Source organism: Galeopterus variegatus, unplaced genomic scaffold, assembly GCF_000696425.1.
Source record: "Galeopterus variegatus unplaced genomic scaffold, G_variegatus-3.0.2 Scaffold3402, whole genome shotgun sequence".
Classification (NCBI taxonomy): Eukaryota; Metazoa; Chordata; class Mammalia; order Dermoptera; family Cynocephalidae; genus Galeopterus; species Galeopterus variegatus.
Genome location: NW_007729513.1, coordinates 75,051 through 102,661, shown reverse-complemented (window position 1 = coordinate 102,661; position 27,611 = coordinate 75,051). Strand labels below are relative to the sequence as shown.

Genomic DNA, 27,611 nt, shown 5'->3' with positions numbered 1-27,611 from the left:
TGAGTGCATGGAATGAGCTCTTTCTATTCTGATCAGTGGGCAGAGGCTACAACCCACTCCCCTCGGCCAGGGAGTGGCACTTACAACACCTTTGGTTCTTGCGTGCTCACGTTTCCGTCTGCTGGTGGCCCTGTGGCCGTCCCTCCACTCCCCCTCATTCTTAGTCGGGAATCTGTCATTTCTCACTAGGTGTGGGGCTGTGAGGAGTGGGAGAGGGGACACATTTCCATGTGACCAGTTTCTTTTCAGGAGAAAGAATGGAGTAGTGCTTTTGGCTTATGCTTATTTCTGTTCCTCTGGGCCCAGATGTGTGTTCTAGTATAGGCGGTTGGACTAACGAAAATTTGTAATGATCACATGAAAACCCAAGCTTTGTCAGCTGAGTTTGACTACAGTTAGTTCTACTTTAAAGGCAGTACACTTTTCTGCCTGTGAAAGGACATTCACCATTGTGTGTAGAACTGAGCTGTTGTGGAACCATACAAAGTTTTTTGGACGCTTGTCTGTCTTGTGGAAGATGAGTGCATGGAATGAGCTCTTTCTGATCAGTGGGCAGAGGCTACAACCCGCTCCCCTCGGCCAGGGAGTGGCACTTACAACACCTTTGGTTCTTGCGTGCTCACGTTTCCGTCTGCTGGTGGCCCTGTGGCCGTCCCTCCACTCCCCCTCATTCTTAGTCGGGAATCTGTCATTTCTCACTAGGTGTGGGGCTGTGAGGAGTGGGAGAGGGGACACATTTCCATGTGACCAGTTTCTTTTCAGGAGAAAGAATGGAGTAGTGCTTTTGGCTTATGCTTATTTCTGTTCCTCTGGGCCCAGATGTGTGTTCTAGTATAGGCGGTTGGACTAACGAAAATTTGTAATGATCACATGAAAACCCAAGCTTTGTCAGCTGAGTTTGACTACAGTTAGTTCTACTTTAAAGGCAGTACACTTTTCTGCCTGTGAAAGGACATTCACCATTGTGTGCAGAACTGAGCTGTTGTGGAACCATCGCCCAGCCCAGGCCCTGCCCTCCACAGCCACCTCAGGTGGCCCTCGGTGACCTGGGCATCCCTGAGCTGTGCTCTAAGGAACCATTAGTTACATCGGCCTTAATTAAGGGGGCGTGTATTTAGAAGTCTTTCTGTACAAACTAGCTATGTACTCTCTCTGTTTAAAGTCCTCAAACTTTATTGTTAGCGTTCCTTTCAGTTTCTCACACATTATTGGTGATTATGTAAAAATCAAAACCCCCCATCAAACAACCTGATTTCAAAGGTGGAATTCTGTGCACTCACTTGAATGTGGTCAGAGGACACAAACATCCTGATTTAAGAGTCGCTGTCATCACTAACATCCAGAGTGGCCTTTCTGTCAGGGTGTAAAGTGGCTAGGGCAGTGTCCACCTGAACTTCCTCCTCGTCAGACTGAACAAGGGGGGACTCCCCCGCTTCACTGCAGTCCTGGGCCGCGGAGTTGGTGGAGGATGAGGATGAGCATGAGGAAGGCTTGGCGAGTAGTTCTGATGGAAGTGGAACCTGAAGAGCAATTTCACCCTGACAAGTATTGGGTTCAGGCCCTGCAACATAAAGTAGGAAAAAACTATTACAATTTAGAATTGCCACTGAGGACAGCTGTTTGAACCTGCCCAGAATAAAAGAGGGGGTGCATGTTTTTGTTCCAGTGACCTGGGGTCGGCAGAGCTCAGCTGCTCATCATGGTGCAGGACCTGTCCCTGCAGGAAGCTGTGCCAAGTGACGCCAGAGGCAGCCAGGAGCCCTGAGCTGCCAGCCCCCTGTGACAAAAAGGCCCAGAACCCTTTAAAACTACATAATATCCAGTAAGATAGTGTGCTTAAAGGCCCAAGGGCAAATGCTTCATGTCTTTGGGGAGCAGTTTGCATAACCTTGAAAATCTAGATTTACTCCTTTATATCCTTTTAAGTAACTGAGACACCGATGCTAAGAGAAAGTCTCCAGTAAGATAGTGTGCTTAAAGGCCCAAGGGCAAATGCTTCATGTCTTTGGGGAGCAGTTCGCATAACCTTGAAAATCTAGATTTACTCCTTTATATCCTTTTAAGTAACTGAGACACCGATGCTAAGAGAAAGTCAGAATTACTGACCTATCAGCAGTTCTCCAATTGCATGGGAACTAAATAAGCTCTTATAGGAATCCAAACTAAGTGCAGATGATAGAGTCACATTTCTAAATCTCTTCTCGACTCTGGGGGAGGACAAATGTTAGTTCCCACTTCCAATGTTCCACCTTCTCAGGAAAGGGACAGATGCCCCTGAGTCCCCTCTTCCCTGGGATCATACTGGGAGAGAAGTTCGGAGGAGGTGGGAACCGCAGTAATGTAGAGCTTTCTGGAGCTGGCGAGGTACTGCTGGAGGACAGAGCTAGTAGTGAGATATATATCCAAACACCCAGCCAGAAGAACTGGTCTGAGATAGTGTGCTGAACCCCCAGGTATAGGTTTGGTGCCCCAGTAAATAGTTGCTGAATGAACATGAAACAGACCCTTGGGAAGGCTTGAGACAAGAGCCATAGCGCCCATGGGGTTGCAAGTGATTTTTAACGCACACCACGCCCTTTGCCTCAGCAGAGTTGAGGAAACAGACACCTGGTCACACAGGTACTAGGTGTGTGAGCCACGCAGGAGGGCCCCCAGCTCCATAGATTCCAGTCCTTTACCACAAAAACCCAACTCAAAGTACTTTCTGAGGTAGAGAAAGCCCCCTATTCACTGAAGAGACTGGAATCGGACACTTAGAATCTTTGAGCAAAATTCATGACTAAACTACCAAGATTTTGTGTGCCTCCCTACTGTTAAACCAAACACAGGTACAGCAAAGTAGGGTTTTAAAAGATGGATCTAGCAGAACAAGGAGTTGACTATGAGTCTTAAGGATTTGTACACTGTGTGGTCAGATGACTCTAAGGTCTTCCCTTTGGAAGGAAATGATATTAATGTCCTTGGTTAAGTTTATGCAAGTTTGTCAACCCCTACCTAACACAGGGGACAGCACAGTGTTATCTTCTCCACCTGAGTTCAAGAAGACATCCAGGGCCTCCTGGTCAGATATGTCCATCAGATCCATCTGCTCCAACATGTCCACATTCACTTCCATGGAAGACATGCTGCCAATGGGCTCTGGGAATAGATCCGCAACACAAGATGTTATACTTTCTGTCTCCAATATTACTACAAAAGGTGAACTTGGCATTAGGCTAACTGCACTGAATTTTCTAGGTTATATAATATCTGCTACTCCAAACTCACTTCAAACCTGAAGCAATGTGTGACACACTCCCTCTGGTACTTTATAGTCTGTTCTGTTTGGTTTTTTCAGGCTGGCTAGTACAGGGATCGAACCCCAGACCTTGCTGCTATCAGCACTGCACTGTAACTGTCTGAGCTAATGGGCTAGCTGTTATGCTGCTACTTTAAACCTGTCTGAAACCACCCTTAGTTATTCTGACCTCTTATACCTTCCATAGCTATTATTCCGTCCATCCCCAGGCCTTGGTGTGCAGGTGCTGCAGACAGACCCATCTGTACATTAAGCAGTTCTTAGCTGTTTAGAGCCAGGCCCTCTGGCAGGAGCAGGAGCTTTCTCCAAAGTTCCCACCACAGCACAAAGCTAGCAACCTCCTTCCCTGCCCGACAGGGATGGGATGTGATATGCAGGTACAGTCCTACCATTCCAGTTAAACTTTTCACAGCCTTGGGATATTTCTCAATCCCAGTAATTTTAGTCTTTTAATATGAACAGCATGAAAAGGTTTGTACATCCATGAGCTGAGAAGTTGGAACCAAGAGCTCCCTGTGGTGGAAGCACAGATGAGGAGAAAACGAGCAGCCCACCTGCAGAAGGAGATGTAGGAATACCACTAGTCTACCTCTGCTGGGGCACTGAGTGAAGGGTGCCTCACAGGCCTGGAGTTCATAAACCACCCATTTGGCAGAAAACCAGAAGCCAGTTAAGTCATCCCATGCATAATGGTGCCTGGAGGAAGCAAATGCAAATTGATTCTGGAAGGACATACCTTAACCTTGGGTCCCCATAGGAATGTAAACTTGAAATACAAAATCAATTCCAATCCAATCAGAAATATATAGCGCACATGGAAATAAGTCGCTGTAGTGAGGGTCAGCAATATTAGTATCCTTTCTCAAGAACTTTAGATGACTGTTTACATATTGTAAGAGATAAAAGACTGAATCAAAATATGAGGAAGTTGTCAAAAATGAGGACAGACCAAACATTTTAAAAAGAGCCAAATAGGCTGGTCATTTAGCTTACTTAGCTGGTTAAAGCACAGTGTTTTAAGACCAAGGTCAAGGGTTTGGATCCATGTTCTGGCCAGCCACCCAAAACAACAACAACAACAAGCCAAATAACTTCTAAATAGGAAAAATCTAATCACTGAAGTTTATAACTTGAGATGTGAGTTAAGTTGAAGATTAGTCAGAGCCAAATAGAAAATAAACTACAAGACAAAATGAATAAATTCCCTAAAATTCAACACAGAAATACAAAGATGGAAAGTACAAAAGAGCTTAAGAGATGGAAAAGCAACTATGTTCAAAGAAGCTGATTATTTTCCAGAAGCAGTAAAAGACCTGGGGACCCAGGTTTAGGAAGCAAAATATATTCCAAGCAAGATAAAAGCAATCCTCACCTACATCAATTGCTTTGAAATTGAAGAACATCAAAGACAAGGCTCTATAAAAGGCAGCCAGAGAGAAAGGACAGATTAGGAAAGAGAAGGAAATAATTAGGCTGACAGGAAACTTCTGAACTAGAATAAAAGTCAGAAGACAGTTCAAAGAGGTGAGGGAACACCACCTCTAAAATTAGATAGCACTTAAGATCAAGTATAAGATACGAGCAGTCAGACTAAGAAAAAGCACCCTTATCATGAACCTGCTCTTACTAAATGTACAAAGAAGGAGATGGTTAAATGAATCCCAGAAAGAAGGTCTAAGTTCAAGAAAACATGGTGAGACTTACTTGTAAGTTTGTGTGAGTAAATCTAAAACTTTGAATGAAGTAATCATAAGGGGAGTTACTGGGGCAGAATTAAACTACTGAACAGTAATGATGCAGAAGGCAGGAGCAGAAGGGTGAAGCAGTGTAAGATCTCTATTTCATTTGAGAGGAATGTGAGAATCTGATTATCTCTAGGCACACAAAGTCACTTAAACTACTGAACAGTAATGATGCAGAAGGCAGGAGCAGAAGGGTGAAGCAGTGTAAGATCCCTATTTCATTTGAGAGGAATGTGAGAATCTGATTATCTCTAGGCACACAAAGTCATTAAAACTCAGCACTAAAATAAGAGGTAAAGAGTTTATAATTTCTACTGTTAGATAAGGGGAAAGATCCTTATAGTTTAGACGATTCCATGCTTGCTGGCAACAACCAAAGCAATGTAATCAGGAGCCAGCTGAAGTCAGACTGCTGTGTCTCAGACTGACCAGGGAGTTGACCTTGGACACATCGATGTCACAGCTGTTTTACAGCCTGTCTCATCCTGATATTCACAAGGGACACCAGCACCCTGTCCTTGATCTTCAAGGCTGGCTGGTCAGGGGGAGCTTGATGATGGCTCCCCTTGTTCCCCTTGGGGGCACCTTCCTGAGGGTGCTCGGTGGGTTTCAGCATGGCCTTTCTGGGTTTTGCTTTGACTTCAGTTTTCAAAGGGGTAGAGGCTCCCATTTCTGTCTGTGCCATCTTAAAAAGGGCAGGAGTATAACTTTTAAAAGAGAAAAAATTGGACTAAAAAGCATAGAAAAGTTTTTGGGAAAACAGCACCAAAGAAGACGGTAATGAATGCCAGTAATCACCGTAAATGTAAATGAACCCCACTTGCCAGTTAAAAGAGATGAAAGGACTAAATTAAAACAATGAAATCCAGCTATATTCGGTTTATAGGAAACACTCCTGAAATATAGAGACAATTTTTTTAAAAAGTGGGAAGTATATAATGGGCAAACAAGTAATTTAAGAAAAAAACCTGACATAGCTTTATTAATATCAAACAAAATGGATTTTAAGGGAAAATAAAAGCAATATTGGGATAAAGAATAGTATTTAATGATTGTTAAAAGGTTCAAATTCACCAGGAACATAATTCAAAACTTCTGCGGTCGGAAAAACACTTTGGCAGTTTTTAAAGTAAAAAATGGCAGAACAACCACGAGAAATGACATCCAAATCTTGGCTGGGGGCGGGGTGAATGTTAATATACCTTTTTTCTTTTTTTTTCTCTCTTTTGGACTGGTCGGTACAGGGATCTGAACCCTTTGATAACACCATGCTCTAACCAACTGAGCTAAGCAGCCAGCCCACGCGAATCCAAATCCCATTCTCTAATTATAATGGAATTTAATAAGAAATCCACAATAAAAGGTGACTAGAAAAACTTTCACATTTAATTATTCTAAAACACACTTGTATAAACAGCTCACAAGTCAAATAAGAAATTTTAATTAAAAAATTTAAATGCCCGCAATCTATTACATACTGTATGAAAACTTGTAGAATTCAGTTAAAATGTTACACCAGCCAGAAATTCATAGCTTTCAATGCCTCATTAGATTAGAGAGAAAAACTGAAAATAGAACCTAAACATTCAGCTTAAATTAGAAAAAAAACCAGAAATGCCCAAAGAACACAAAACTAAACAGGCAAAATTAATGAACTAGTAGAGAGGAACAACAAAAAAGTTGGTTCCTTAAGAAAAAAAAAAACTTACAAATGAATATGTTGTGGGCAAGATTCATCAGGAATAGAGAGAGATAAAAGGCACAAATTAACAACTGTAGGAATGCAAAAGCAAACCTACCCACAAATACAGCAAAGTGTGGAAAGATTACTATGGACAATGTTATGCTAATATATGAAAGCCAAAGACAATTCCATAGAAAACTTGACAAAATTACAAAGGAAAGAAAATCTCTATAATCATCAAAAAGACGACCAGGTAAGTTCTTCAAAAACTGGTGCCAGACAGTGAGCCAAGCTCCACCCAACCCTCGGGAATCAGTGATGAGATGTGCGCTTGCAGAAAAATCCACTATCAGTAAAAGGTCCGTTCTCCCTCAGTCCAGAAACTTAATGCAATTCCTGTCAAACTCTGCGCAAAGTTTTTCAAAGAACTTGAAACTTTAACATTTACACAAAAGGACAAAAAGCCGAGGACAAAGAGCCAAGAATAGCCATGGCAACTCTGAAGAAAAACGAATGGATGAATATGTGCAGGGTAGGTCTCAGGCCAATCGTTCTAGCAGATATCAAGACTTTCTTATAAAACAGGGTTTCTCAGCCTTGGCACTACTGATACTTGAGACCACATAATTCTTTGCTGTGGGGCTGTCCTGTGTGATGCAGGATGTTTAAGAGCACATCCCTAGCCTCTGCCCACTAGATGCCAATAGCACGCACTTACTCCAGTCACAACAAGCAAAATTGTCTCCAGACATTGCCAAGTGTCCCCTGGGGGGCACATGTATCCTTAGCTGAGAACCATTGCTTGATGAATAATTAAAAGATAGAATGGTTTTGGTTCAGGGCTGGACAACAGAAGAATGGAAGTGAAAAGAGATTCTAGAAAAGACTCATGAATGTATGAACACCGATATACAAAGGTACTTTAAAAAGTTCATGGAAAAGTAGAATTTAAAGATAATACAAATCTTTCCATGAACTTTTTCACGTACCTTCACAGACAGAAAGCAGCATGAAGCAGTGGAAAAAGGATGATGGTGCTGAGACAAATAGTTATTGCCATGGAAAAAAATTAAAATTAGATCCCTACCACAGGGCATACACAAAAGCCAACTGGCAGCAGGCTAAAGAGCCAAATAGAAAACGGAAAACATTAAAACTTTCAAAATAAAACACAGCAGAATGTCCTCGTAACTTGGAGTTAAGGATTTTTTAGACAAGACACAAAAGCCCAAACCATAAACAATAAAATGGGTAAAGATGATCACCTTAAAAATAAACTTTGATTTAGCAAAACCACTCTAAAATAGGTAAGATAAGCCACAGACGGAAAGAAGTTGTCTTCATTGGATAGAATCAAAAGGTTAATATCCACAAGTGTAAGACTCAATAAAGGAAGACAAACTAAACAGAAAAAATGGGCAATCAAGGAAATTAACAAGGAAATCAACATTAAGTTAAAACCAGAATAAAATGTCATTTTATACCAACAGATTGGAAAAGCTTAAATATCTGACACTATCAAACACTGGCAAAAACGTAACCAGAACATGCACACATGGCTAGGGAGATTGTAAACTGGCATAAACATTTTGGAAAGCAATTACTTGTTCATGTTACGCGAGCAGAAATTACTCTCCTAGTTATGTACCCTAAAGAAGAGGTTCTCAAAGTGTTGTCCCCAGATCAGCCTCAACATCATATGGGAATTTGCTGATAATACAGAGCCTCAGGCCCCACCCCACACCTACAATCAGAAACCCTGGGGTGGGGCCCAGGAGTCCACTTGTGAACAGCCCTCCAGGGGATTGTGGGGCAGCTCAAGTCTCTGCCCTAAGGCAATTCTTGTGTGTATGTATGGAGAGAGACATTATAAGTGTGTGCACACCAGCAATGATTTTAATTAAAAAAAAAAAAGTACTGGAAACAGACCCATCAATACAACAATGAATAAATTATATTTATTCAGTGGAAATATATTTAAGAATGGAAGTCAACAAATGAGAGCCAAGTGTATCAGTATGGATGGTTCTCAAGGTGCCTGCCAGAGAAAGCAAGGTGCATAAAGATACATACCATGTAATACCACTTCTGTAAGGTTTTAAAACATGCAAAGTGTACCATATATTGTTTTGGAATATGTATGTGTGTAGTAAAGGTATGACGAAATACAACGAATGGCAAAGGCCAAATTCAGGATGGTTATCTCTGGAGGCAAGGAAGGGGGATGTATTCAGAAAGGGGCATGGGAGGGGGGTGCGGGGGAGTTCGCTACTGTGTTGGTGATGTTTCATTTCCTCAGCTGAGTGGTGGGTACATGGATACTTATATCACTCTTTATGCCTTCTTGCATGTCTGGAACCTTTCAGAACATTTTTTAAAGATCTGAAGCAAATATGGTAAAATATTAATGTTAGATCTAGAAATGTGGATATGTCATTATTTTCAGTTCTTTTCTGGATATCTAAAATACTTTCTAATTAAAATGAAAACCAATAATGAATCACAATAAGTCTCAAAGTTCTAAGTAAAACCCTCAAGAGGAGATAATTATACCAAGTTAAAATCATAAGCTGGCAACTGGGTTTTGAGGTAGTTTTGCATTCTAGAATGTATCTTGGTGGACATTATGTGAATTTTAGTATAGGTGCATTTTTATTTATTAATTCTATCTTTTCTAACTTTATTATTAATTTTATCACTAGCTCAAACATCACCTCAGTCTCTTCCCAGGGCACTGGGTCCACTCTGGAACATCTGGGCACTGGGGAGCACCCCTGACTCCAGGGGATTCAACTTTTAGATCACAGGAACTTGGAATCTAACTGTGGAAATACAAGGAACCAGAAAACACGGGTACAAAGCAGGCCATCTCCAGAGTGATCTGTTAATAACTAATTGTGGGCTGGCTGTTTAGCTTGGTTAAAGTTCAGATTTGCAACGCTAAGGTCAAGGGTTCAGTTCCCTGTACTGGCCAGCCGCCCAAAAAATAATGATAATAATATTAACTAACTGCATTGTCAGGATACCCTGAAACTCAGCAATAAAATGAAAACAATAAAAATGCTTTTCTGAGAACCTGGGAGTCGTACCAGGTGGAAGATGAAACATGAGCCACGGTCTTACGAAGTACCTAATTATGTCCTAATCACACTTAGAGCTCTGCTGGGCACGTGGTGGCTGTCATGGCTCTGTTCCAGGTCCCAGGTCCCCCCCTGCTTCTCAGCACCCGGGCACTGCCCTGGCTCTCCTCAAGCCTGAGAGGCTCCCTGTTCTGGGTTTGTCCAGCCTTACCACGATCCAAGTGGTCACAGATGTGCCTTCACCTTTTACTCAGATAATTTTCTGGATAAAACTTTCCATGGCCTTGTCAATTAAAAAATGATGCTTTTGAAGGCGAGAAAAATTCAGACTGCTATTTCTGATTTAGTGGAATGAGTCCAAAATTCCATGTTCTCTGTAATTTTGTTTTGACTGATTCCTCTAAATTAAACTTTCTCATATCTCCTTGAGAAAGGGAGGTGTGACCTGCCAGGCTGGCAAGTCTGAGGACACCCTGAACAGCCCTGTGGAAAGATGCCTGTCTGTGGATATCTTTTCAGCTCTAGGTGAAACACAAAGCTAAAATACCACAGGCTTCCAATTTATTTCAACATTTTCAAAACTATACACATTTGGTAACATGTGTTTGACTCCATTTTTTTTACCTTTAAAAAAAAAGTGAGCCCAACCTTTTTCTGAAAACTTGAAGAAAATTATTCTTGAGATGCTCTACACCACAAAAATTACACCGCTTAATATTTAACAACAAGATTTGCTGAACACATTCTCTTCGCTGGCACTGTACTCTGCTGGCCAGAAAGGCCACTGCAGGTCACGGCCCAGTCCCTGTCTCAAGGTGCTGCTGTCAACAGAAAGAGCTACCTCTGAACCTGTCACACTTCTGCTACTTCACCCTCCCAATTGGTTGTGTGTCCATGTGTCTCCCTAGGAGAATGGGAGCTGCTTAGAGGGGACTTACATCTTCTCTCTACCTCCTCTGGGCTTAAAAGAACACACTGGCAAGTGCTACACTAGTTTCTATGACTGTTCTGTTCACTGTCCCATCTCCTCTGCAGCACGAGTCACTGGTGCAGTGTCTCACTATGCTCACATTTGCATGTCAGCTGGAGTGTGTGTATCTGAATGTCCCCCCAGAATTCATATATTGAAGCCCTAACCCCCAATATGAGGGCATCTGGAGATGGGGCCTGTGGGAGGTGATTAACATTAACAAGACCCCCATGATGAAGTTAGTGCCCTTACAAGAGGAAACACCCTGGAGCTTCCCACCCCCACCCCACCCCCAGGCAACGTGAACACATGGTGAGAAGGCAGCCAGGAGGAGCACCCTCACCAGAACCCAACCATGCTGGCACCCTGGTCTCAGATTTCAAGCCTCAGGAGCAGGGAGAAAAATGCTGCTGCTGAAGCCAGTCTATGGTATTTTCTTATGGCAGCCTGAGGTAAGACAGTGTCCTTCTCAGCTCCTGCCCCCAACAGGACACGAATCTCTGGAGCAAACCCTCTTCATCCTCCCAAAGGAACTGAGAAAGAAAACTCTTTATAACCAGCCCCAAACACTACAGTCCCTGAATACTGAACATGCTCTGAGGAAACATGCAGCCTGACCTTTCTAGATGAAGACAGGCTCTAGATAAGCAGGGAACAAAAAAGGAAACAGCTGGCTCTGGAGACAGAGACGTTAACCTTCAAATCCACGCAATGCATCGGAAGTTAGAAAGGCATTCTCCACAGAAGTGACCATCTGCACCCATCAGTATATTCTGCGGCATTCAGACACTGCTACTAAGCAGTTTTCTCTAGATTACTTTCCTTCCTCGTTCTTTGATTTCTTTGACCTCTCCTGGGAAGGGACACAGAATTGGATGGCAAGGCAGGAGCAGAGTAAGAGGAACACAGATTGAGAGGGGGCAGGGCACAGGGCACAGAGCACGTGAGCCAGGCCAGTAAGCCAGGGAAGAGTTTGAAGGATGAAGGCTGAGGACGGAGGTGTGGGGAGGAGGGGGGTTCCAGGAAGAGACGAGGTACTGAAGAGGGCAGGAAAGACAGGAAAGACCCAGACGTGTCTGCAGGCTGCCCTGGGCACTGTGCCAGCCACTGCCCTGCCCAGCCAGCTGCTCCTTCTGAGGCACCCAGTTCTTCGAAGGAGAGGCCGGAGGAAGGAGTCCAGCATCTCGCTATCTCCCTAATCGGTTTGCTCATTTCTGCATCTGAGTGTTCGGAACTGGTTATTAGGGTGCAGACTGTGATGAAGGTGCAGTTTTTAAAACACACCCTTTCAACGAATTTCTAAAAACAGAGAAAAGAGCCCTACACAACATTACGACAAGTTCAAAAGAAGCCATGTATACATGTACGGTTTGATACCATTACATAAAAAGACTGAGATGCACAAAGGCTGGGAAGAACGAGACTAAAACAGTACTAGGGATTATTCCGTGCTGTAGAATTATGGTTAAATTCTCTTTTGTTCTACGTTTTATAAAAAAATTTCCAAGTTTTCTATAAACATAATCGTGTTTGTAATTTTAAAAGGTATTTTAAAAAAAATATTGCCAACTAAAGCCCAGCACTATAGGAAGAGGCAAAAGAAGGGCAAGACCTGGCCTGACACACATGCTTTGATTTTGGGGTGTAACACAATGGGACTTCCGAGGGCCTGGTCCCACGCCCACTGTCCAGGAGTGCAGCCAAACACTGTCCCGGGGGAGGCCCTGCTGCCAGCAGGTGTCCCCCACTCGCCTCGCCTCTCCGCAATCTGCAGGTAGCCAGTGGAAAGGTACTGCTCCATGTCCTGCTGGAAGGCCTCCTCAAAGAACTTCTGCCGCTCCTTCAGCTTCATCTGCTGGGTGTGCTCCATTTCCAGGACCTTCTGGGCGTGCTCGGCATCTAGTTCAGCTAAGGACACAGAATGGTTCAGGTTAGGGCTTGAAAGGGTCCGAGATAAGAAATGGGTACAAATAGCTACTCACTTCCACCCTCTAAGCTGAGGGTGATGCGTTGCATTGACAAACTTGAACTGGCGCTCCGACTGCATGTACAGCAGCCCCCAATCTGCTGTACTTCCTGCCATTACCTGTCACCTGGGTACTGAGGCCCTTCATTCCACACCTTTCTATGTGTTGTTCCCTCTGCCAAAATGGCCTTTGCACCCACATCGCCCTTTCTCAATGACAAGCAGCAGTACGTCCTTCAAGACTGACTTTTTAGATGATCCTCAGCTTACCCAGGTGGAGTCTGTCACTGCATCCTGATGTTGCCACACCACTATGTTCAAACTTTTGTAGCTGACTTGTAAATTACAGTAGGTAAAGACTTGCTGTTCCTGGAGGACTATGACCATATTTTATTCATTTTAATATCTTGTCCCCCAGCTCAGTGCCTGGCACATAGTAAGTACTCAATAAACATTTGTTAAGAGTAAGCATATAACAAAGGAATACTATTCTGCCTTAAAAAGGAAGGACATTCTGACACGTGCTATAGCACAGATGAACCTTGAGGATATTGGGCTAACTGAAACAAGCCAGTCACAAATAGACAAATACTGCATGATTCCACTTATATGAGTTACTTAGAGTAGCCAAATTCATAGAAACAGAAAGCAGAATGGTGGTTGCCAGGGGCTGGGGGAGGGGAAAAGGAGAATTAGTGTTTAATGGGGGCAGAGTTTCAGTTTTACAAGATGAAAAGAGTTGTGGAGATCAATGGCGGAGATGGTTGTACAACATTATGAATGTATCTAATACCACCAAACTGCGCTGTTAAGACAGGAAATTTTATGTTACATGTTTTTTACTACCATTTAAAAAAACGGGGGAAAAAAAAGTAAGTGTGTAGCCATTGTGGTATATTATTAGCAAGTGTCCAGTCTTGGCTTTGCTGTTTCATTAACCATGCCACATGGCTAAGTCAGTTAACCTTTCTCATCTGAAAATGTGGGATAGAAATATTAAGCCAGTATCAATCGATGTGAAACTTATATGAGATAATGTGAAAGAGCTTTATAATTAAAGTGGCCAGGTGGCTGTTCAAGATAGGCCTGAGGCAGTAATACCAGGCAAGAACCACTAACAAGAACCCCAAATTTACCAGCTGATGAACCTTTCTAGTGGTTTAACTTTTCCTCAAGGCATGCATGGGGAACAGAAACAATGAAATCAGGATTAGACATTTACCATTACTCACCTGGTATGTGGGTCAAGGGTTATTTCTAACCTTTGTACTTCACACGGAGTGTAGGCAGAATGCTAAGGTGGCCCTAGACCTCTGCTCCCTGGTGCCCACCCTGCATAACTCCCTGGACTACGACTGTCAGTGATGTGACCCCATGTCTAGGCGATGCTCTGTGGCTCAGCTGACCTCACCAAAAGGGGAGTGACTGGGTGAGCCTTACCTCACCAGCCTCTTAAAGGAGATGGGGCTTTTGTTGGAGAAAGATGTGAAGTGTGAGAGGAATTTGACACAGGACATTCTCTGCTGCTGGATTTGAGGATGAAGGGAGTCACCTGGCAAGGACTGCATGTGGTGTCCAGGAGCTGAGAGCAGTCCCTAGCTGACAGCCAACAAGAAAACAGAGCCTCCATCCTATAACCACAGGGAAGTGGAACTGTAGCAGCCAGCTGAATGAGCAAGCCTGCAAGTGGATTCTTCTCCAGCACCTTCAGAGAGGAATGCAGCTCTGGACACCCCGAGTTCAGCCTCGTGAGACCCTGGGCAGAGAACCCAGTCACACCAGGCCTAGACTTCTGACCTGTAGACCATGAGCTGATAAATTCGTGTTCTGTTGAACTGCTAAGTTCATGTTGATCTATTATACAAGCAACATGGGACTAGTCCAAATAACCCATCAGTCTGAATTCCAGCTCCTGCCCAAATATGGCTGACTGAAGAATAAAAAACAAACAAAGCAGATCTTACAATGAACACCAGCCTAAGAGGTCCCCGCCTGATCAGCTTTAGTACCCCCTACCCCCCATTCCCAACACTACACTTCACAACATAATCCTGTGTGCATGATGGACCTCAAAACTCAGTAATGGAGTTTGTGTGATTTCAATTCAGGTATAGTCTCTAATATTTAGAATGTTCTGGCACTGTTCTTGTACTCTAATCTATAAAATTAATATTACCCAAAGCAACACAAACAGGAAAGTAAATTTTCCCAGTTGTACAAAATCCTATGTACAGTATTCCCTCTGTGTATGTTCCTCATACTGTGACAACTATTGTGTGCATTCTCTCCACTTCCACGTCACCCAAACTTCCCTCCTCTACCTCCTATCTGTGTTTCCCAGGGCAGTTTCACAATGGAAAGGGCACAGGTTTGGGAGTCAGCTCAGCCTGGGTCCTGTCCTTTCCGCAGATGCTCTGGGCCTCACCCTTCAGCCTGCCTCTGCTCTCCACCACAACCGTGGAAGGGATTGGGGGGGGTGTCCCCTCCTCTAGGCCATGCTACACATCCGTGTGTGCTGCTCAGAGTATTCTCTGAATCCTGGGCAACCCACAGGCCAGCACAGCACAGCCCAGATGTTCTGGGGAGTAAAGGGAGCTCTTAACCAAGGGATGACAGAAGTCAGTGTCTCAATGCCCAGGGCTCCTGTCTTCTGGGTGGGCAGTTCTAGGAAGAGTCATGAGCACTTCTCAGAGACCCTGCTGCAATGGCAAAGGCTCGCTGGCTCTAGCAGCGCCTTCAGCATGCTCCCCCTTGTTAGCTTTCCCTCTTCTGCTGTGCTGCTCTCCTGCTCCTCCCTGCTGCTTGCTGGGATCACCTCCCAAGCAAACTACCTGCAGCAAATCCGTGTCTCAGGCTGTTCCAGAGAACTCCAAGCCAGGATTCTGTTATCAGCTCTAACTTCACCTAAGTGGCAACTTGCTCCTCTGTACAAGTGAGTTTACAAACACCTACTTTATAAGGCTGATGGCAGAATTAAATGATGTAGCATAAGTGAATCACCAGGCACTCAGCACTGACCAACAGCTGACAGGTGATGTTAATACCAGCATGGTTTCAACAACAGGCTCTCAAAAAGGGAGTGATATGAAACACCACCAAGAACCAGGATTGAGTACGACACTCAGCCCCACTCAGATACTTAAGAATTAGTTACTTTTCAGTGCACTTAATAAATCTGTAAGGAATTTAGAGTGTACTCATAAGAAAAAAAAAATTGAACTGAAAAGGATGCCTTTTCATTTATTTCATTTCAGCTGTCAACATTTCTGTTCAAATGCTTTGTGACTGCCAAGTGCATTAGAATAAGTCAACCCTACAATACATTAAGTATGCTTCGAACACTTCAAAGTTCAGTTAATCTTCTTTTAAAAAAATAATTCCAGAATAAGCAGCTCAAAACCAAAGACCAATGTGGAAATCATCAAAGGGGTTTTGAAGAATATCTGTTTTAACTGAATTAAGATTTTCTATAGATACATAGACATATAACTTGAAGACATTTCATTTTTTCTCGAGACTTCTGCTTTAAAAGTTTGATTCATGTTTCTGAATTATTGGTCCTATAGTTTTTTTTTTTTTAATCTTATTTTTGTCTATACTGGAATGAAATCCAATCATGTCTCAATCCTCACGGGGTGGCAGGAGTGGGGGTGGGGAGAATTGGATTAGGGAACTTAAAATGATTTTTAAAAGAAAGAAGAAACAAAGATCACTATTTGAAGTTTTAAATGTATTACTCACTAGTTATCTGAAATATCTTCAACTGTCCTGTGTCAGCTCACATGTTATTTCAGAGCCCTGCTCTTAACAGCTCAGGGCTGACCGCTAAGCCAGAATCACTGAGCACTGAGTACAGTCACACTATACCAGCTATGCATCCAGGATGATAATGAAAAGCACATGGCAGGCATTTAAAAATAACTTTGCTGCTCAGCAGCTAAGAGAGATTCACCTTCAGCTACATGACTGAATGAGGACGTTCTAATTGTGCTGTGTGTCCTGAAATCATCCACTGAGCTTGCATCAAGAAACAACCAAATTTGGGAATGGTGAAATAAGGATATTTGAAGGAAAAAATTTCAAATCTATGGAAAAATATAAATTATAGAACATTTTCCACAAGAAAAAATGACCCTTGTTCACATTTAAGATGACATTTGTTATATGGGGATAAAGCCAAGACAAATACAAAGATTGAAAGAACTTCAATAAATGCCCTTAAGATTAAAAAGAAAAAAAAATCAGAAGAGCTGTAGTTTCTCTACCAGGAGATAGTAGTAATCATTTAATTCCGTTATTAACGCAGGTCTATGTCTCTTTTTATTTCAAGATCATTGCTCAAGTTTTATCTGACTGCAACTTCCACGCTAGCCACCACTTTCAATTTCAAATGGATAATTACTCAAAACAACAAAAAATTCTATTACTAGTTGTCTGGCTATGACAAGGGCTACTGCAAGGCCTGGAATCCTCACAGTACCAATTGTCTAGCTCTTAATCCTGTTCGTGATGCCAATTGTAAAGCCAGGCGACCATGCTAGTTGTCGCGGCTCTTTTACCTGCTGGTGATCCTGTACCGCCTGGGCCGACAGTTGAGCTAAGGCTGGGTCACCAGACCCCTCCACGCAGGTCCATCAGCTAGGTAACCAGCCACACGGTCCTTAGAAGCCAGAGGTTTGGAAAAACATGGCCGCACAGGGCGGGTGCCCGAGGCAGTAAAACACCAGCCACAGTGGCGCCTCCGTGCAGGCACACTTATTCCACCCACAAACATACAATGTTTACTGAACGACCCTGAACCGGCTCTGAGGCGAGGGGAGCCTGACCAAATTGTTCCATTTTCCCAACACTAGTGAAGATGGTATAAACAATTCTCAATTATGTGTTTTAATGGGGCATAAGGGTGGCACAAGATTTATGAAATTGAATTTTAAAAATCCATCAAGCTCCTTTCAGGAAAAATCTCAACCTATTCCACAACCCAGCCTTTTAACGGAGCTGATAAGTAGTAAAAGACAGTGAGGTGTTAGTAACTGAAATGGCCCCCAAAGCTGCTGGAAGGGAAGAGATGGATTATGTGAGGAAAACTAGGATAAGCCTCTGTTATAAGACTTAATGAAAATCTCTTCAATCCAAAATGTTAAAAGAGAAACAATAACATTTAAATAAATATGGGTTGAGAAGAATTCTGGTAATCTCTATATTATATTGAAGGTTCAAAGCATTCTTCATTCAAGATAAATAATGAAGATTAAAAAAACTCAAAAATCTATAATTTAAATATTTACAATTCACATTTTTTATATTGAGTTAGGGAATATGAATTTTGTGATACTAAAATACATGTGGCATGATCGAGGGACAATTGTGAAATATCTGAGAATTTCTAAACATATTTCTAAATACAAATAAATCTTTCCAAGCTGTTTTTTATAAACAATGTCAATAGGTTGTCCAATTACATGACCACTAAAAGACCACACTACATTTTGTCAGTATGACAGAATTTTAAACTTGGGACCTACCAATTTTTTTAAGCTTCTAATTATTTGCATTTATTTAGTAGGTTTTTTTGATGCATGAACAATGAATAGACATTGTAGAAAAATTTTAACCATAAAAAAGCACAAAGAATAAAGTGAAAATTCCTTTTAAATCACCATAAATAGATGATCACAGCTAGCATTCTGATGTATACCCATCAAGGTTTTTTTTGTTGCTATTAGTTTGAACTCTGTGAAACTGCAATATTAAATCTCTTTTTTTAAAAAGTTTTTTTACTTTGAAATAATTACAGGTTCAGAGATATTGTCAAGAAATGTACATCCTGAGCCTCCTCCAATGCTAACATCTTACATAATTACGGTATAATATCAAACCAAGAAACTGACATCCATAGAGCTTATTCAGACTTCACCAGTCCTACATGCATATATGTGTGTGTGTGTATGTATAGCCCTATACAGTCATATCACATGTATAGCTTTGTGTAACCACCACAATCAAGATACTCAATTGTACCAACACAAGACTGCCGTCTGTTACCCTTTTATCACCATACCCACCCTCCCAAACTACTCATCTGGTCTCCAAATCTATAATTATGTTAATTCACAAGTTCACATGATTCATAAATGGAATCATGCAGTATATATCCTTGAGACTAGCTTTTTTCACTCAGCATAATTTCGTTAGGGTTCATCCAAGTTAATGTACATATTGGTAGGGAATTTGTTCCTTTTCATTGCTGAGTAGAGTTTCACGGTATGGATGTTCCCCACCTTGTTTAACATTCACCCTTTGAAGGACATCTGGGGGGCCAGCCCGGTGGCGCACTGCTACAGTGCGCCACTTGGGAAGCGCGGTGGCGCTCCCGCCGAGGGTTCGGATCCCACATACAGACCGGCTGCTCACTGGCTGAGCGAGGTGCGGGAGCAACACCGAGGGTTGCGATCCCGTTGCCGGTCCCGGTCCGGTACGGGCGTGACACTGAGGGTTGCAATCCATTGCCGGTCACGAAAAAAGACAAAAAGGAAAAAAAAAAAAAATGAAGGACATCTGGGTTGTTTCCAGCTTTTGGCTACTAAGAATAAGGCTGCTATGAACATTTGTATACAAGTTCCTACATGAAAATAAGTCATTTCTCTGTGAAAAATGCCCAAGAGTGCAATTGCTGGGTCATACAGTAAGTTCATTTCTCAGTTTTGAAGCAAACTGCCGAAGTATTTTCCAAAGTGGCTATTCCATTTTAAATCCCTGTCAATGTATCTACTCGCTGTGTCCTTGCCAGCATTTGGAGGGTACTACTAATTGTACTACAGAGAATCTACTTCCTCTCTTCTTTCCTTTCTCCTGATTAAGTACGTCTATTAGAAACAAGTTTTAGATTCATCTTAAATATTTTCAAAAATTGCTGTTTCTAAATGTACTTGTAGTTCCCTGGGACAGTTTCTTTTCTTCTTCTTTTTTTTTTAATCTAATTTACTTTTCTTTACATTTGGGCTTAGTAAAATATAATTTTAGAAAAATTTTATTCAGAAACTTAGGACTTGTTAAATGATGACAAAATATACAAAATTTCCTTCTAGTTCTAAAACCCACCTTTTCTGTAGTTTTAACATTTAAAAATTACATTTTCTTTCTACCTTAGTTTTCTTTTTTTTAAAAAAATAGATGACCGGTAAGGGGATCTTAACCCTTGACTTGGTGTTGTCAGCACCACACTCAGCCAGTGAGCGAACCGGCCATCCCTATGTGGGATCCGAACCCGGGGCCTTGGTGTTATCAGCACCGCACTCTCCCGAGTGAGCCACGGGCCGGCCCTACCTTAGTTTTCAAAATAAGGCATACTCAGCCATTTTTAAAGTTTCCCCAACCTCCTGCCACCAACTTAACAAATGAATACAAATTGTCTCAGATTGGACTAACAGACACCTTTAAATAATATTTTCCTAAAATTGGGGCTTTTTAAATACATGTATATTTAAAATATCAACTTTTGTGCCCTGTGTTCCTATAATTAGTTTCCAAGATGGACATTATTATTTTATACCATACATTATTTCTATGAGCATGCCAAAATATTATGGAGCTCTTATTCCTCAGAATTGGTATTTGGAAAAAAAAATTCTGTGCATGCTAAAGTTAACACGTTTTTAAAAAGACATTTAAATGACTTTTTACAGAACTTTTCTTTACCTTCCCTCTAACACACACATACCCCTTACACACATTTATCGATTATCAAATGGTACTTATTTCTTTTACATGCAACCAAGAAAGGACAAGCCTTACCTAAAAAGTTTAGAATAACAGCAGATTTTTGCAGACAGTCAGAATAAGTAACTCTTACACAACAAAGGACTCATGGCAACTCCCAAGTTGGTCACAAAGTTCAGTCCTTAGGAACAGCTACTGGAAGCACTGTTTCCTAAACCCATGTTGCAGGAAACATTATTCTAGTACCGAAGCTTCCGGAACCCTTTTAAAATTTCTTTCAATTTCCCTGAAGGAAATGACCACTATCTAGAGTATTAGCAAAATGTACAATGCAGAAACACAATATGTATGAGAAGGTTTGTCACAAACAGTAAGACAGAATGCTCAACTGTCCTCTATCTTTTATGGGAGGGGAAAGGCAGGTGGGAAGACTGCAGGGCTGGTGTATGGCTGCAGGTCTGAGCATACCAATTCCCCCTCGAACCCTCAAGTTTTTCATCAGTATAAGGAGGGGAGCTGGATGACATCGATAGGAAACATTTTTCCAGTTCTTAAATGCTAAGATTCTATTTTTACTAACTTTTGATTAGGGCAGGAGGGGGTAATCCAAATCCTGTCTATTTTTTATTAATTAAATGAAAATCAGATTAGCATTAAGGAATTAGAGTTAAATGATAATATTTCAAAAAAATTAGATTTAACTATTAAAAACCTGAAGGTATTTTTGCATTCATTTTCCTGGTTATTTTATTGCTTAAAGAAAGATTAGGATCAAAAAATTTAAGATTAATGGATAAGTGAAAAATGCACTCACTCTGTGGTAGAGGTTTCCTGAGTAATTAACCTTTTAGAAACTTATAAGCTTAAGGTGGGAAGTTAATAGTAGGGCTAGGTGGCCTGCAAGGAGATAGCATCAAGGCCAGTGTACTTCCTGCAGGGGATCACCGAATAATTAAATGGATTAGATGAGTCATAGTTAACGAACTGGTTCAACTCCATTTGAAAATGCTATTCTGTGATATGTTCACAAAAGACAGTTTTTACAAAAACAATATATTAAAATGCTATATAAAATATCAAGAGTATACCATGTTATCCCGTTCGTTGGATGGCTTTCCTTTTTATTTTTTTTGGTAAGACTGAAAAAACTCCAGGCCAGAAGCTTTGTGTTACAGATATTAAGACAATACCAAGGATACTTCAAAAAGTTCATGGAAAGATTCATATTATTCTTAATTCTATCTTTCCCTGAACTTTTTGAAGTATTCTCATAGCCCAATTTTCTAGAATTTTTAAGCTACATCTGACACTTTCCTGAATTTTACCTATGTTATTTTGCCTACTTATTAACAATTATTTGGGAAAAAAACAGAAGAGGTTTAGATCATTACAGGAATCCTTTAAAATTCAAAAGACTTTTGAAAAATGTTGCATGAAAGACTCTAGAAAAAGAAGTATAAACTAACTGCCTGGGTTTATGAGTTAAAATCAGTTATTGAAGAGTACATTCAAAGGGGTTACAGAAACAGTTCTCAACATTTAGCAGCATCAAAATCACACAGAGGGCAGGTGAACGCAGAGACAGCTGGGCCTGATGGCTTTTGAAAAATGTTGCATGAAAGACTCTAGAAAAAGAAGTATAAACTAACTGCCTGGGTTTGTGAGTTAAAATCAGTTATTGAAGAGTACATTCAAAGGGGTTACAGAAACAGTTCTCAACATTTAGCAGCATCAAAATCACATAGAGGGCAGGTGAACGCAGAGACAGCTGGGCCTGATGCCCAGTCTCTGAGTCTGTAATCCAGTAAGGCCAGAGAATGTGTATTTCTAACCCATTCCTGGGTGCTGCTGATGCTGCTGGTTCTAGGACCAGACTTTGAGAATTTCTGCTCTAGGAGAACTATATACACCTGTGCATACACTACATTAAAATTTTTACTTTGTACAAACATTTTTACAATGGAAAAAAATAAGATGAGGAAGCTGGCATAATTCATGAAAACAACAGAAATGTCATCTCCTTAACTCCCCTTAAAATATCTGTGAAATTACCCAAAAAGGAAAAGCTCTACCAGCAACCAAAATACGTAATCATAAACAAGCATTACCTATTGTCATCCTCACTGATGAGGGGCAAGCCCCTTATGGCAGGATTCCCTTGTTAGCAACTACATCCCATTCTGTGTAGTCCATTACCAGTCCCTGTGCGATGACTTGGTGGCTTCCATACAGCAGGAGGCAAAAACCCTGTGACCAGATCTGTGCTTTGTTCTGAACTCCAGATCTAACCAAGGGTGGGTTCTTTTATCTTCTCCATTTTCAGAGACAACAGAGAGAGGTTTTCAAACCATCTCCATTTAGACATTCGTGTGAACAATATAAAATTACATTTGTATTTAAAACTAATAGACAAAACTCTGGTGAATAAACATTCGAAAAAGAAAAGAAAATGTATACATACGCAAAGTGAGATATGAGAAAGTGGATATTCCAACAGACGTAGATGAGATATAAAAACATGTAACTACCATACTCCAATACACACTGATACATTTTGAAGCATCAACAAAATGAATAATTGGATTTAAAAGTATACATATTATAGAAATTAACTCAAGAAATAAAATTATTAAATATCAAAGTCTGATGCAGAAACTCAAATTATTTCAAGATTTCAAAGATCACGGGTATGGAAAAGGATAAAAAGCTCCCTAACAGACTTTTCCTAGAAATTCTGTTATCACAACTTGATCATATATTAATATTATATTTTTGAAGAGGGAGCCTTGCCCTACCAGATATTAAAACACTTCATAAAACAACAATTTAAACATGCAATACAAAAAGAGATAGATCATTGAAATGGAATATCCCCAAACACACTTGATTATATGCTGAGCTAATATAACACAGAATATATCAGAAACAAATGAGAAAATAAAGGATTCTGTAGTGAATACTACTGTGAAAACTAGTCAGCCCTTTAGAAAATCAATTTAGAGGCATGTCAGATGAATTAAAGAGATGAATATCTTTAAACCTTAAATCTGATTTAAATCTTTAAAGTTACCAACTGCTGTGGTTTGAATATGTCCTGCAAAATTCATGTGTTGGAAACTTAATCCCCAATGCAACAATGTTAAGAGGTGGGTCCTTTAAGAGATAATTGGGATTAATCACCATTATCAAGGGAGTGGGCTCCCGATAAAAGAATGAGTGTGGCTCTCTTCTCTTCTCTCTCTGGCATGTGTACTGTCTTGCCCTCCTGCCTTCTGCTATGGGATTACGCTTCTTGCCAGATGTGGACCCCTAGATATTGGACTTCCCAGCCTCCAGAACTATAAGAAATAAATTTCTGTTCTTTATAAATTACCCAGTCTCAGGTATTGTTATAGCAGCATAAAATGAATTTAGATTGGTATTAGGATCCTACACACTATTGAAGGAATTATCAAAGATCAACAGATTTCATGTAAATTAACACTAAATGTTTTGGAATGTTTTTTAAAAATACAATAAAATGGTAAATGCAGATTAAGGAAAAATAGTTGCCATAAGCGGCAAAAGAATATGTCACCATTGTAAAAAAAATTAAAACTGCTGGAAAAAATTAAGATCCAATAGAATCTTTTCAATAGAAAAAAATGGACTATTCACAGAAGAGAGAAAACGTTCAGCCCTGTATGTTATCAAAATGAGGTAACATTTTAACCACTTATTGGCCAATATACAAGCAATACTAGCAAGAGTGAGGTGAGATTATTAGTGAGAGCATAAACTGTTAAAAGACTCTTAGAAAGCAATATAACGAGATGTATCAAAACCCATAAAAAAATCCTTACACTTTTACCTAGTGATCCCTCCTCCAAAGCTATATCATAGACATAATCCAAATGAAGAAAAAAGCTATGCACTTAAGAAGCTCATTTCTGTATTAAATGACATGTTCACTTGATGAAACATCATGTAGCCATCAATAAACATGGTTAAGATATCAAGTGAAAAAAGAGTAACAATACATATATCTTATCATATGAAAAAGGACTAGTAAGCACCGATGAAGAAATAATTTTATTAACTGAGTGAGGCTGTGGATGACTGTTTACCCTCATTGGTATAACTTTTTTGTAATGCTATATAGCCTTAAAAATTCAAATAAGCATCAGATTCTACGGATATACTAAAAATATCTTATTTTCCCAATAACCATAATAGATACATATTTTGTCATATTCAACTAGTACTTTACTGGTTTTTTTGTGATGTTATAAAATTAGTGTTTTTGAAAAGCATTCAATGTATGAATGTATTTATGCATTTATTCCTATGTGATATTATTTATGCATTTCATTCAATATATTTAATAAGAACATTACTATGTGCCTATAACTTCTTGTAGCTTATTTGTTCATAATTTAAAATACATACTTTATAGCAATACTATAGTAAAATCTAGTGTTATCCAGAATTTTACAGCCAGAAATTTCTATTAATCAACACATCTGAGCTTCATCAATATAACTAATTAATCATGATGGTAACCTAAGGCATTAAAAGATTTTAGAGCTTTCTGAATCATTAAAAATTTTTATAGTACATTCTACTGCTTTGAAAATTGGTCATTTTTGACAGACTAAATGGTAAATATCAATAGATAAAAGGTTTGAATTAACCAGAAACTGTCCAACCTTGATAACCTGGTACACTTGTTATTCAACATAAATAATCACATATTTTAAAGTTTTAGAATAGCTCCACTTGCTATAGATTAACGGTCATTCAATAAAATAGGTTTATGTGTTAAGTAAGATTACATCCAGGTTAAGGACACAATAATCAAAAGCATCCCCTTGCTCCCAACATTTTGATTTCAGTATACAAACTGTGTTGATGGAATTTTCTCAGTAAGACGATTCTCATTTCTACGGTAATAGTGATTTAGATTGGCTATTTTATAAAAGAATATTGAGAAATATCCAAAAACTAAACTCATATGCCTGTATAAAGAGATTTGGAGACAGAGGACAAAAAAAAAAAAAAAAAAAAAAAAAAGAGAAAAAAGGCAATAACGTGTCAGCACATCTAAACATGAGGCGATGTTAATTTAAAAATCAAAAACAAAACTACCTGATGGATAGTGATTGGGCATAATACTGAAACTACAGTTGGGGTTTGTTGTTTATTTTAACCATGAGAGAAACATTTGAAATATAAAGTTTAAATTGTCACTAATTATTAAAAATTTATATTTCTATATATTTTTCATCCAAGAACAAGCAACTATTTGTCAAATGTGAACTAATTTCACAGCAACCCCTTACGGTAAGAATGGAGAAATAAACTTAAACTTCAGTTGCTTTCTCATGAGTGAGATCAAAAATAAAATGGGGTCACAAATAACACTACTTACAATTTTATGTTAGACCCCAAAGATCTGAGGGTATGTAATTTGAACATTTCTTTTTAAAAATTGTATTTATTATTTATTTTGGTATCATAAGGCTGCACTCTCACCAACTGAGCTAACCAGCCAGCCCAATTTGAACGTTTCTATCTGAGAAACAAAACTGATTTTCTTCTTTCTAAAGGAGGCTAGAAATATCAGAGTACTGAAGGAGGCAGGCTGAATGTGGTAGCCCTTCCTGGCTGCCCTGCAGCAAGCTTGGGTCTCCCTCCTTGGAGCTAATTTTCCTGTCCTCACTAGGTTGCATTATCTTTTTTCCCAGCATTTTATACTCAGCTAGATGTTGACTCAGCCCTGTGACAAGTTTTAACAAGACCAGATCCTTTCAACTCTTCTGAGCCTAGATTCCGTATTTTCAGGTTTAGTATCTCCTAGGGACATTTGAATTTTAATAGGACACTGTAGAATCCAAAAGACTTTCGAGCTGAAGGACTAAAGCTACACTCAGGAATCATCTTTCATTTTTCTGAGCTCATGCCCCTAGACAACCCAAGCCACACCACGGCGAAGGCAACTCCTGACTTCACCAATCCCTCCTCTACTTCAAGAACTGTCCTGTCCAAAGATGACAGAACCTAACTACTTATACCTGCAGTTCCCCACAATCCACCAGTGGAACACCAGGAAATCAAAATCAAGTTTAAGGTTTCACATTAGCATAATGATTTTCAACATTAATTAGAATAATTCAAAAGTTAGATTTCTTTGGCCTTTACTGAAGAACAGGTACACACATTCAAAACAATCACCTTTAGAGATGTTTTCATTCATACTCCCTTGATTTCAAATTAAATAGTCAAAAAATTACAATCTAGGACAAAGGGTTTCAAACCTTTTCAAGTTTAAGAGTCGGTGTACAGTTTTTGGCAATTTATTAAGAAAATACGTGACAACAAAAATCTATTATGAATTCAGTAGCACTTTAAAATAGCTTTGAATTCAATTTTCCACACATTTATACACATTTCAAACAGAATATTGTATATACTTACAACACAAAATATTTATCACATTGGACACACAGCTCAACATGCCTTTGGATTCAAGGACCTCTCATAAATGTCCTCATGCCACCAGTTGGAAATATTCCACCTCTAATAGGTTCAGTGACAGTCAAATCTCAGCATGGCTGAAAGCTTATCATATCTGTTGGAAGCCTCATTATTTCCAGGAAATTTTAGAAATGGGGATTTATCACTTTCAATTACAAGCTGTTGAAGGCTCATGAATAAATTAGTATTATGATTGGCTGCCTTGGTCTCCTCCCTCCTCCAGGGCAAGTCCTTCACTGCCAGCTAATGAGACAGGAGGAGAGACGGATCCTGTCCTTCGCAGGCAGCTGCTGGTATGGCCAGCAAAGATGGTAGGAATGGCCCTTAGGTAGATCCTGAGTCCATGAGCGGCATGAAGAGGGGACGAGCCGGGGAGCTGTCAATGAGGGGGGCAGCCTGCTGAGTTGTCTGAATTTTCTCACTTCTCTTTGTAATACTTCCTGAAATTTCAGCTAGTAGAGATTTATGTTTTAATATCCCTTTTCAGCAAACAGAATACTGTATTTGGGGGCTCTGGGAAAACTGTAATATTCAAAATTTAATGTGAATTAGTTTGTCATGCTTGCTTTTCCCCTAACACTTCCCTAGGAGTAGCTGCTGCATACATATAGGACTGAAATGGGTACAAAGAGGGAT

At 40.2% G+C, this 27,611-nt stretch overlaps 1 protein-coding gene across 2 annotated transcripts in view; it reads right to left on the bottom strand.

Moving 5' to 3' along the window:
• Window positions 1-1,155: 1,155 nt before the first annotated feature.
• Window positions 1,156-27,611, bottom strand: part of DTNBP1 (dystrobrevin binding protein 1) — a 94,456-nt gene continuing 68,000 nt past the window's right edge. The window contains exons 4-6 of one of the 2 annotated variants that reach the window (XM_008584903.1): window positions 12,527-12,682; window positions 2,995-3,138; window positions 1,156-1,561 (exon numbers count right to left, since the gene is read on the bottom strand). In XM_008584903.1, coding sequence (XP_008583125.1) covers window positions 1,314-1,561; window positions 2,995-3,138; window positions 12,527-12,682 — 548 coding nt within the window. In that variant the 3' untranslated portion in view covers window positions 1,156-1,313. The remainder of the gene's footprint in view (window positions 1,562-2,994; window positions 3,139-12,526; window positions 12,683-27,611) is intronic. The other variant, XM_008584902.1, reaches the window with a different exon arrangement.